This window comes from Protomyctophum parallelum, assembly GCF_964188405.1.
Source record: "Protomyctophum parallelum genome assembly, chromosome: 9".
Classification (NCBI taxonomy): domain Eukaryota; kingdom Metazoa; phylum Chordata; class Actinopteri; order Myctophiformes; family Myctophidae; genus Protomyctophum; species Protomyctophum parallelum.
Window position 1 is genome coordinate 39,863,409 of NC_139706.1, and position 12,352 is coordinate 39,875,760.

The 12,352-nt window shown below is 43.9% G+C and overlaps 1 protein-coding gene across 1 annotated transcript in view; it reads left to right on the forward strand.

Moving 5' to 3' along the window:
- The window catches only part of si (sucrase-isomaltase), a 103,013-nt gene that overhangs the window by 11,888 nt on the left and 78,773 nt on the right, over positions 1–12,352 (forward strand). The window contains exons 7-11 of the mRNA XM_083773327.1: positions 3,243–3,414; positions 3,742–3,841; positions 5,058–5,170; positions 5,534–5,659; positions 11,674–11,805. Coding sequence (XP_083629453.1) covers positions 3,243–3,414; positions 3,742–3,841; positions 5,058–5,170; positions 5,534–5,659; positions 11,674–11,805 — 643 coding nt within the window. The remainder of the gene's footprint in view (positions 1–3,242; positions 3,415–3,741; positions 3,842–5,057; positions 5,171–5,533; positions 5,660–11,673; positions 11,806–12,352) is intronic.

Here is a 12,352-nt window from a genome sequence, read left to right on the forward strand (position 1 = left end):
CGGGATCGGGAGTCAAACCCGCGGCACACTGCCAGACTGGATTACCAGCCAAAGTGCCCAGACGGCCCGAGACAACACATGTTTTACCCGGGTTTTTTTTTACCCGGAGCAACTTGGACACTCATGCATGAAGGAAGCATGAGTTCAAGTCCGTTGCTCTCCCCAGGTTGGTGAAGGGTGCCACATAATTAGCAATTTTTTCCTTATTATATAGTATCTGCAGCAGAAAGTCTTGCTCCTCTGTTCAATCATTTAAACGGTACCAGAAAATGAGAGCACATTAAACCTATCCTTTCCTCTTTGCCCTGACTGCCTGTTTACTTTTAGAGTTGATTTTAAACTTTTTTATCCCAACTTTTAAGAAGTTAGAACACCCTCCCAAAGAAGATTAGAATGGCTAAATACAATACAGCAACACAGGTGAACAAGCAAGGGCATTAAAGGGCATTTGTTTTAATCAGACTTTCCTGACCTGTGTGACAATGTGCTAAGTAGCAAGCAGCAACCCTTTTGAAAATATGCAGCAATGTTTTATCAATGTCCCAACATTGGTAAGAGAATCACATAGATTAATTGTCACAGCTGATCAACAACCCACCATATAATCCTGCCTGCCTTTACTGGTGCCACTAATGTTTGCATGGGTGATAACTCATAATCCATCATTGTTGCTGCTCAACCTTGTGATGCAAAGTTGTTTTGCAGTGCTAATAAGTTATAACTCTTTGTTGATCGTGCTGCTTTGTGCGACCTCAGCTCATGAAAACTTGAGAAACTTTGAGAATTAGTCGCAGCTCACTCTCCTGGTACTTCATGCTGGATATAGAATAGCTTTATAGCCACTAACCTCAGATACCTTGATCATTCACTCCTCCCAGCAGCTGTTTTAATTGGCTCTACACCTTTGGACTGTATATGCGTGGCTCACTGTTCTCACTCAGGACTGGAGTAAGATAGAATGTGTGTCTGAATGAGGGAAAAGAACAGGGAAGATGCAAGTACTGGAGGTGGCAAAGGTGAACGGGTTTGCTGTCTCGTTTCCATTCAGGTCCTATATTATTCAATTCATAAACATGACATGAAAAATAACAACACATTTCAATATCACCCAAAATATATGGGTGGGGGTCTAAGGGAGAAGTATTTATTTCCTCTCCCTTTGGCCTACTGAAAGGTGGAAGGTTAAACGACGCCAGTGATCAGTGAAGGGGTCAGGGAATGGGCTATATGTACAGTATATAATGTAACCACTTCCTCCTGTTAAAAACGGGAGGATCCATGTGGGGTCCGTGTGCACAAATACATGACAGTCGCTCTTGATTAAGAGCGTCTGCTAAATGCGTCTGCTAAATGCCTAAATTGTAAATTGTAAATTGACAATGTTTGAGCATAATCACAGGTTTAAAGAACATTAGGGAACAAGCCTAAATAAAAACCCCAACCTGCATCTAAACTACCAATATTTTCAAGCAACTTTACTGAAAAACAAGCCCCAAACGGATATAACAAGCGTACATGGCAACACCGGTAACGACTGAAAGAACTCATGTCATCATGTCAACGTCGCAACACAAATAATACAAACTACTATGAAAAACTATGCCATCACATTATCAAATGAAATAGTGTGCTTTAAAGAACTGAACTTTATTCCTACTAAATCACGACCGTACGTTCACAGTGAATGAGGAAGCGTTCCGGCGGCCCAAACTGAACGCGGAAGTGTTGGCTGCGTAGCCCATTCCACACTTTGGTGGAAGTGAATATTATACCCCCTCTAGTGTTGTGGCTCTGGGAGGCACTCACCTTTTTGAAGTAATTTGTAAGGAATGTGGGTACTGAGGGCATTGAGGGCACAGCCACATTTCCAATTTTTCAATGGCTTAACTCTGTCTTCTATACCTAGAGCCAACCTATAGCAAAATGGGTTGAAAAGAGGTGGGTCATGGGCCCCAGGCAGATAAGTATTCAAATTTGTTTGTTTTGGGAAGTTTTAAACAATTTGTTGTAAAGAATACATAATACGAAATATGTAATATCATCTTTGCTGGAGATGTTAATGTCACAAGAGAGGCAAGGTTGGATGAGGTGTACATTGGGAGAAGGGGGAAGATGGAGCTGTCAGGCAAGAGGAGAAGAGGAAAGCCAAATAGGAGGTTTATGGATTCAGTGAGAGAGGACATGCAGGTGGCTGGGGTGACCGGGGAATATGCACAGAGCAGAAACTGATGGAAACAGATGAACCCAATTGGAATTGAGGAAATGCTAAACAGACAGCTTCTTCTAATCTCATTTCTCTCTGTGCCATGCTTTGTCTTCAAACAATGCATTTCACGAACAGTAACAATTTACCGTTATATATAAAACACATATTTGTCCACCTCTACTCCTTCAGCTCCTCTGTCTATCCACTCCTCTGACCCCATGTCAAGTTAGACTGGTTATATACTACCAGGGTCTGGCACACACTATATATGCTATTTTTTAAGTACCAAAGTATTGCAGTAGAGATCTTGTAGGGACTTGCATTTCACCCTTGTCTTACTCTGTCTTTTCAATAAGGTGAAATGGTGGGAATATTTCTGCCCAGAAGATTGTAAACCTTCCGTTATTGTAGAATAAACAGTTAGCTGTGGATGTTACAGGGTTAAACCTCACAGCACGTTTTGGAATTGCATAAGCATTACTTGAACAACAAGAACAAGAACTCTTATTATAATAATATTACAACATTTAAAACAGTACTTGTTACACTCCTCCATTAATATTACATATTAGTGCGTTTTGTAACTCGTTACCCCAGGGGACGGAGCGGGTAATTGTTAAGTGTGTGGATAATTGCAGCTTGCTCTCTGCCATCCTCTCTGAGTGATAAAAAGCTATTAGGAACTGGACACATTCGCTTTTCTTCACCACACGTGCACTTAATCCCATTATCTCTGCACTTGAAATACACCAAGCTAAAGTGTATTGTGTTACGAGAGTACGGGCCTGCGTCTGTTCCTGCTCTTCAAATTAATGTGTACCGGTTTCCTTTTCAGCTGACAGTTTATTCACATGTCATTTCTCTGTTGCTGTCTTTATTTCGGCATCTGTGTACAGTCGTTTTCTTACCAGTCTATCTTGTGTTGTGAATGTGAGAGGAAACACGTGCGGAGCCCTTGTTAGAGGGCTCGGCCTGTCTACTGCCTGTGATTTCTCCTACCTGTTTTCATCACCTGCACTCTCTCTGACACGTCTAGGTTTGACACCACAATGGGTCCACTGGTGTTTGCTGACCAGTATCTGCAGATCTCTGCCAGGCTGCCATCCAAAAATATTTACGGACTAGGAGAGCATGTCCATAGAAACTATCGCCATGACACAGATTGGAAAACTTGGCCCATATTCACAAGAGATGCGTTCCCCAATGGGGTATGAAACAGGACACACACTTGCACCACACAAACACACAACTCTGAGAGTATGAGAAAACGTACCCAAACGGACCCAGTTAAACTATAATGTATACAAAGGCAAAGAAATTATTTTTTTATACTTCCAAATGTAAACTTTTTAGAAACTGACAGACACAATCAGTTTTAAGAGACTGCGTGTGTCGCTACTTGCTTTCTTGCTTCCCAACTTCATAATTGGAACTCCTTTAATAGAATAGAAATGTTTCTAATTTGCAAAGTTGTCCCGTCAGTTTACATTACCCCCCCCCCCCCCCCCCCCTCTCTCTCTGCCCCATTCCTCCAGGGAACACATAACCTCTACGGACACTATCCCTTCTTCCTGTGTCTGGAAGACGAGAGCGGAAAGTCATTTGGAGTCTTTCTTATGAACAGCAATGCTATGGGTACACACACACACACACACACACACACACACACACACACACACACACACACACACACACACACACACACACACACACACACACACACACACACACACACACACACACACACACACACACACACACACACAGAGAGGGCCTATAGGAGAGAGATAGAGGATCTAACTCTATGGTGCGATAACAATAACCTCTCACTTAACACCAATAAGACCAAAGAAATCATTGTAGACTTTAGGAAGTCCAAAGGCATCCACACCCCCATTTCCATCAAAGGGTCATCTGTCGACATAGTTGATAACTTTAAATTCCTGGGCATACATATCACAGACACATTCACATGGTCACTCAACAACGAGTACATCCTCAAGAAGGCGCAGCAGCGACTGTACTTTCTGAGGCGCCTTAAAAAATTTGGCTTAAGTACAAAAGGACTAGTGAACTTTTATCGCTGTATAATTGAAAGTGTCTTAACTGGCTGTATCACAGTGTGGTACGGTAACACGACCGCTCAGGACTGCAACAGGTTGCAGAGGACCATTAAAACAGCAGCTAAAATCATCGGCACTACAGAATTACCCAGTCTCCATAACATCTACACCACTCGCTGTATGAAAAAAGCCCATAACATCATGGAAGACACCAGCCACCCCGCAAATACCCTGTTCAAACTACTCCCCTCCAAAAAACGCTACCAGAGCATCAAATCTCGTACCACCCGTCTCAGTAACAGTTTTTACCCCCAGGCAGTCAGGCTGCTGAACAGCTGACCTTGAACTGTATTGCACTTCACTTCACTTGCACTTTCTTTTACTGTTTTTTTGTCTTTTCTTGCACTATAGATGTTTGTTTATGTCCTGTGTATGTAAGACGGAGAGTGCTCTGAGCAAAATAAATTTCATTGTATGTATACTCTGTATCTATACAAATGACAAATAAACCTGAACCTGAACCTGAACCTGAACACACACACACACACACACACACACACACACACACTATATAAGTCAAAGACAAAATCCACATAAAACAATGTACTGACATAAACATTTTTTATTCGTTTGCTAGCAGAACATTATTTAAGAAAGTAGCCATGCTTCTATGATCTTGTTCACAGCAGCGTGTGTGTGTGTGTGTGTGTGTGTGTGTGTGTGTGTGTGTGTGTGTGTGTGTATGTGTGTGTGTGTGTGTGCATGCGTGCATGCATGCTCTCTTTCAGAGGTGACACTGCAGCCGGCTCCTGCCGTGACCTACAGAACTATCGGAGGAGTTCTCGACTTCTACATACTTTTTGGAGACACCCCAGAACAAGTGGTGCAAGAGTTCATACTGGTGAGGCACAGCTGAACTCCTCAAAAAAGTTCTGAAACTTTACTTTGGACCGTTATTTCTCCACTTGAATAATTCCAAATTGTTTTATCGTTGATTAGTCTGAAGGGCAAAGGTAATTATGCTTCTGCACTGTCAACTAATGCCAACAACTATGTGTTGTTGTTACCTGACAATTAGTTGACTTTTGGTGAAAAAGCCTACAGTACAGTATATATCGGACTATTATCTACTGTATATTATGCATGACTCATCAAGAATGGAATTAATAAATAGTTCTATCTAAACATTTCCTGATTGTGTGTGTGTGTGTGTGTGTGTGTGCGTGCCGTGCGTGCGTGTGCGCGCGCACGCGTGTGCTTCCAGTTGATTGGCAGGCCTGTGATTCCTCCCTACTGGTCCCTGGGTTTCCAGATTTCTCGCTGGAACTACGGGAGTCTCGCGGAGGTGAAGGCAACTGTGGAGAGGAACCGCGCTGTAGGACTTCCATATGTAAGATCCCATCTGACTGTTACTGTACTATTATTTCTTGTCCGTTTGCCTCTCTTTGTCAGTGGGTTTCAAACTTTTTGTGCCTACAGTAAGTCACACCAATGGGCAGTCAAGTCACTCACAACAATGGGCAGTCACAATCTCAAGGCGATCTACAATCTCACGACATGGTTGCATCTATGTGCCTTGGCACACCATTTGGGAACCACCAGTACTTTATGTTACTCTACTGTCTGTCAGTCTGTCTACTACTTGACCATCCTCAGGTCTACTGTATGTTATACAGCTAGTAATTGTAGGCTTCAGAGAGAGGCAGTTTTGTTGAAAAAGTATGCTTATTATGATGCTATTCTTTGTTAATATCCACTCTGTTAATCACATTGATTTTGTTCAAGTTAGCAATTCCTCTTCACAGTGCATGCCAAATTAACTTCCATAGTTAGCCCAAAATGTTCCCTATTGATCCTGGGCTTAAAAAGCTGGTGAATAGGAAGAGGAATGGGACAATTAGCCTGCTACACAAAATGTAAAATGGAGTGGGGACTGCCTTTTGTTCCATTTGATTCCCTGTCTAGCTGTAGTGAATGGCTTTAGAATAGATGAACATGAGACTGTGTATTGAGTCATGAGAGGCATATCATTGTTTGTTAAAGATGATGACACAGGCTATCATGGTTACATAACAATCACAGTAACACACTAATTAAAGTTTCCGAACTGCACATAAAATAATCTGCAGACATGGCTCAATAAATTTAATTTGTAACCTAATTTATATATGCTATTAAGGAAAGGAACTGGTACATGCTAAAATGGTTTTACTCCATGGCATCACAGTCTCTTGCTGGTATGAAAGTCAAATCAGGAGAGGAGATATTCTTGTCACGTACTGTTAAGTCCACACCACAGTGTTTACTAGCCCAATGAAGACTGACTTACATGTTAATGTTTCAATGTCAAGGCTTTTTTCCATCTCCAGATATGTCCATCATTCAACCACACACCCATATTTGCACACAGGCACGCACAAATAGGCATAGGAATATAGATGGACGTCGGACACACATCTACTTACTTATATACATGCATAGACAGACACGCATGCATGCAGGCACGCTTGTAGTACGTCTTTGGACATTCACAGGCATGCATACAGAGAGCAGGAAATACTCTTTGGGTCTTACTGTAAGCGCTGTTATCAGCCAATACACAGACTGTTAGTGAGAGGCCACAGGGCATAATCCACCAACTGTATCACAAGCCTGGGATCATTACCCATCAACACCTCTCTGGGAACCAGAGACATGTGATATGGCTTTCACCTTTCCTTTCCCCCATCTTTTTTCTGTTTCCATTGATCTCTTTTGGAAAGAAGGGAATTCCAGCAGTACAGGGGTCGAATTAAAGCCCCCAGGCAAAAACACGATTAGCACTTATTTATTTATTATTTAATTTCAGTTGATGTTTTCGTCTCTCTGTGTGGTGCTTTCTCTGAAGTGTGTGTGTGTGTGTGTGTGTGTGTGTGTGTGTGTGTGTGTGTGTGTGTGTGTGTGGGGGGGGGGTGTTCGGAGGCACGAGGCTTAACCATTATACTGTCAACAGAGACGTGATGTGAACGTCGAAACAGGGGGCTCGATAGACTCGGACGGATAGGGGTGGCCTTTTAGCTTGACAGGATAATCAAGCTTTCCGTCAAATAATGGAGAGTGTTTATATAGGTCCCCAAGTTCAATCTTCTCGACCGGTAGTTATCAAGCGTCTCTGAATAGTTGTGATCGCAGATCAATCAGCTGAGTTCCCTTTGTTAGCTTGTTTATCCTGACATGTCCTCTGCAAACCATTTCCCCTCTGAGATAAATCACCTCAGATGGACTTTTTCCTTAGCCTGGCACTGGCAGACTGATCATGTGGGATAGCGTCCCTTGAGTGCCCTTGAGCAAGGCATTGAACCCCTACCATGAAATGTTCTATGAGCAGGGTGTGGCTGGTAACACATTTTTCACCCTATGCCAATTGCCTAAACTGTAATCCTGGTGCGGCGGGCGCTACTCTCCCTCTGCCAACCTGGGGAGAGCCTCAAACTGACATGCTTCCTTCAATGCATCCTCATGCAGTGAGCAGGCTGCTTCTTATCACATGACAGTGGGAGTTTCCACAGTAGGCCGTGGCATGTAGAAAGAACACGTTATTCCAACCATTCCCCTCCTCCCCGGCTGACCATTAGGGAGGCCGTATAGAGACTAGGAGGACTGCATGTTTTTTGTGAGGTTACCTATAGGGGACACATGGAGAACATGCAAACCCTACACACAAAGGCCCTTTCGTGAACCCCACCTAGGCTATGCGCTGATGATGCGGAGGAGAGAACACGCCCCTGGTGCCCACAGCGTCTGGAATTGTACCCAGGGCCTTTGAGGCGACAGGGCTAACGACTTCACCACCGTGTATTCTGTATGTGTATATTTTACGCTCTGCACCAGGATATTTGTGCATTATGTCTTATTTTAGGATGGTCCCGCCTGGCACAACACCTTTTCCGATGGGTCCTTGTCGGGAAAATGCTTGAGAACCACTGCGGTAGATAACTGATCAAGCAGGGCTGTCACGATCATGGAATTTGACTTGATGATTAACTGTCGTCAAACATTTGTGATTAACGATTTAATTCTGTTTTGGCATTGAATATCAGGACATCCTGACTTGTTAGGCATCGTAAACAAAAGTTGATCAGGGCAGATAAACAAAAGTTGCTCAGGGCAGATATGACAAACAAATAAATGACTGATATAATCAACTAAACCTTCAATAACAAAATGAAATAACTGATCTACAAGCTCACAACACACAACAATGCAGTGTGAGCTTGAAGATCTGCTGTTTCGTTTTTTTTTTAAATGTATCAACATTTTCAACATGAAAATTACTATGACAATTATGCTGATCATGTAACATAATTGCGATTAACTAAAATAATTGTGACTGGACGCCTAGTGATGACGTCAGTGTGAGAGGTCCGCTTCTTCTGTCCTTTCCGAACCCCACCGAGAAAATTTCATTTGAAACACTACTTATGGTAGTTATCAAAGTCTATTTTATGGTAAAATAACCTTGTAATGTCTGGTAGTGAGGAAAAGAAGAAGGACGGACCTCTATTGACACTCACTCAGCAACGAGGAAAATCGACAAGACACACAAGTGGAAAAAATCACACCTGTGTGAAGTGAGGGGCGCTCTTATCATCGTACATCATCATAACGTCACTATGCCTATTTTCTCACTGACGTACAATTATGCATTCATTGTCAATGGGAATTTAATGTCCGTTTAAGATGAAGTTTGTGGACAGTAAGTAAAAGCTGGATGTAGGAGGGGCTAGCCTCCCTAAAAAAACAAAAAACAAATCTAATAATTGCAATCAGACGATCCTGTAACATTTGTGACAGGCCTACAGTATGTGCAGGTGGACAAAGCCTCTCAGAATACGACTTTTACATACGGAGGTCAGGTGAAAGCTAGCCTAAATCAAGGAATGTGGTGAGCCCTGACATCGTAATCTCTGAATGGCCGTGTCGGACAGCTCCAACACAATAATACGATACGCATTATAACAATGGCCAGCAATGGCTGGTTGAAATTATGTGATCTGACGATTTGCCCAAAGACAAACCACCCCATTTCAATATTTCACTCTTGATAATCGCCAATATGTCTTCCCTGTCTAAAACGCATTTGGATGCAGCTGGTTTCACTCCTTCTGTACTCAGGGACATATTTGATATCCATCAGATAGACCACAGAGGGCATTATCACATTCTCCCTAATATGTCTGGAGCTGATTACCATTAGGCGGAAAGATCTGGCAGGGCTCGCCAACCATCTGCTCTCTCGATATGGAGAAGAATTTGGCTGCCAACAGACGGAGTGAGACCGAGCATGAAGACACCAAAACCCCCAAGTTTTTTTTTTTAAATGTGATAACATTTACAGGGTCCTCACAAAGTTCTGAAACACATTAGCCAAGATGCTAGCACGTACATCAAGGTCCCATGGCTGAATAGACACATGCCAGCTGACAGAGAAGTTATCTCCTAAATCATCTTCATGCTTTGCTTAGCCTCGAGCAACCAAGTAGCTAAAGCCCTTAACAGTCGTATTTTTTCAACTCAAAGGTGGAGCAGACGGGGCCTACTGGAGCTATCAGGAACGGTAGCTCTGGTAGCTTAGTGCCTAGCTCCCGCTCTACTCTACTACAATAAATGCATTGGCTGGACGGTTGCTGTTCACCTTTAGCCAGCTGCAGTGTGCTCACTGGATAATGGTCTGGGAGTGCCTGTTTTGTAGCAAGGGTTAGGGTTACACAGCCTTCATATCTAGTTTGGGCTTCACATCTAGTTTGGGCTTCTATATGAGGCACTCACACCTACCGTATGATTTTTTTTTCATGTAATTATGCATTGGACCACTAGTGGTCTGTAGACCACTCTTTGAGAAACTGTGATCTACAGTCACCAGACATATTGGGAGAATGCCATTAAAGTGTTACAAATGGAAATATTTGAGTGGCTGTGTCACACATTGCTTTATTTTGAAATGTTTCCTGTGTGATATTTCCTTCTGTGTTCTGTTCCTCTTTGCCAGTTTGTAAGCGTAGTGTTAGTGTCCTCTGTACGATCTTGGGAGTTTGCATTTCTGTGGTGAATAAATGTTCTGTCAGCACTGCCTTGTGTCCTGCATTTTGTTCCTACCAAAACCTTGTTGATTTCTGACAGTACAAACTGGCCATTCTGGACCCAGTGGACAGATTGGATTTTTTTGTTATTTGCTACAATGTCGCCGGTCTGGAGCAAGCCATTAAGGCCATCTGCCATGGAAGATGATCTGTTGTCTGATGCAGAGGAGGGCTGGCCAGTCATTGTTCCAGCAGTTAGCCATCTGCCTAGCCTGCCATTTTCCTGGGATGATTTTGGAATAACAAGAGAGTTTTTTTACGAGGACCCAGAGTTCCTGGAATCCCTTGCCATCTCTTCGAAGAAGGCCCCCAAAATTGCCCAGCACATCTGGAAACTTCAGGTGGCAGTGTGATGTGGGTCGCCTCCCTCAGTTGGCTCTTCGTGGACCGGTGGCTCCAGTCTCCTTTACTCTGCAGCCTGCTAGTTTCCAAGCTACTACTGCCCAGCCGGCTCCGCGGTCACTTGGACTTGACTTTGTTAGCCTCCAGCCTGTCTGTTATGCCCGTCTCGACCCTGTGTTTCCTGACCCTGGCCATTCTCAGGAGGAACCGTGGGCCCTCCAGACAAAGTGTTGCGGTGGCTCCGCTGTCGGCCAGCGACGTAGAGGTTCGGCTACTGCCTGCCGCCATCGATGTTGCACTGCTGCTCATCAACACAGAGGCTCCCCTGCTGGACTTCCATGCTATGGTTCCGTGCCCATGCATGGCCCCGTGCCCATGTAGAGGGCCCCAGCTGTCCAGTAAGGTGGAAACCCCGGTGCACAGCTAAACTGAGTCCTGTGTAGAGAGTGACCCAGTGCCCGTGCCACCGGGCATTCCAGTGCCCGGGCCACCCGCCATGCCTGTGCCGCCCAGCGCCTCTGAGCCTGTCTCACCCAGCGCCCCAGTGCCCTGACCGCCCAACGCCCCAGTGCCCGTGCTGCCCAGTGCAATCCCTGCATGTTCCTCCCGCATTGTTACCTCTGTTGTCTCACCCCACCCTGTGATTATTAAAATGCAATGTGCCTAAAATAATACAATTCAGTGGTCAACACAGCTAAGAAAAAGTAACACACAATGCGGTTGCCAATTATTTTCATGCTAAGAAGCCCCAATAACCTGGCCTCCCTGCTGTGAAAATGGCTTAAAGAATATAATGTTACTACAAAAGGTAAAATAGGGATGCTCATTGATTACAGTTATATATCCACATGCTAAATGCATGTTCAACTGAAATATTGTTTGTCGTTTACACTTTTCCATGTTCTACACCTTTTTCTAATGTCCTTTTGTGTTTCACTTCCAGGATATTCAGTACACTGACATAGACTACATGGAGGACAAAAAGGACTTCACTTATGACAGCGTCAAGTTCAGGGATCTGCCTCAGTTTGCAGACTACCTGCATGACAAGGGCCAGAGATACATACTTATCCTGGTAAGATGCACCGGAATCCTGAAGATTCATTATACAGTAGATTTCACAATACGGACAGACACACACACACACACACACACACACACACACACACACACACACACACACACACACAACACACACACACACACACACACACACACACACACACACACACACACACACACACACACACACACACACACACACACACACACACACACGGACGGAGTGCAAAACATACTCTCTCCCCATGCCTTCGGCCTGGTGGAGATAATAACCGTAATCCTCAGTTGACTGTACTAATGAATGTAGGATATTACTACTAAACTAGGGCTCTGCTTGGAACAGAGGTCTTCACCAGACTGGGTGGCCTATACTCAGGCTTGTGTGAGTGGTGGGTTGTAGCCTGCAGGAACACAGTCTTCTTCGTTGACCTGGCAAAGACAAAAAGCACAACTAGCCATGGAAATGATCAGCATCCTCCTGTCTTTGCAATTTAAAGTCTAGGCCTACCAGTCAACTGTATGAAGATCCTGTATGACCATTACAGTTATGTAATAACGTC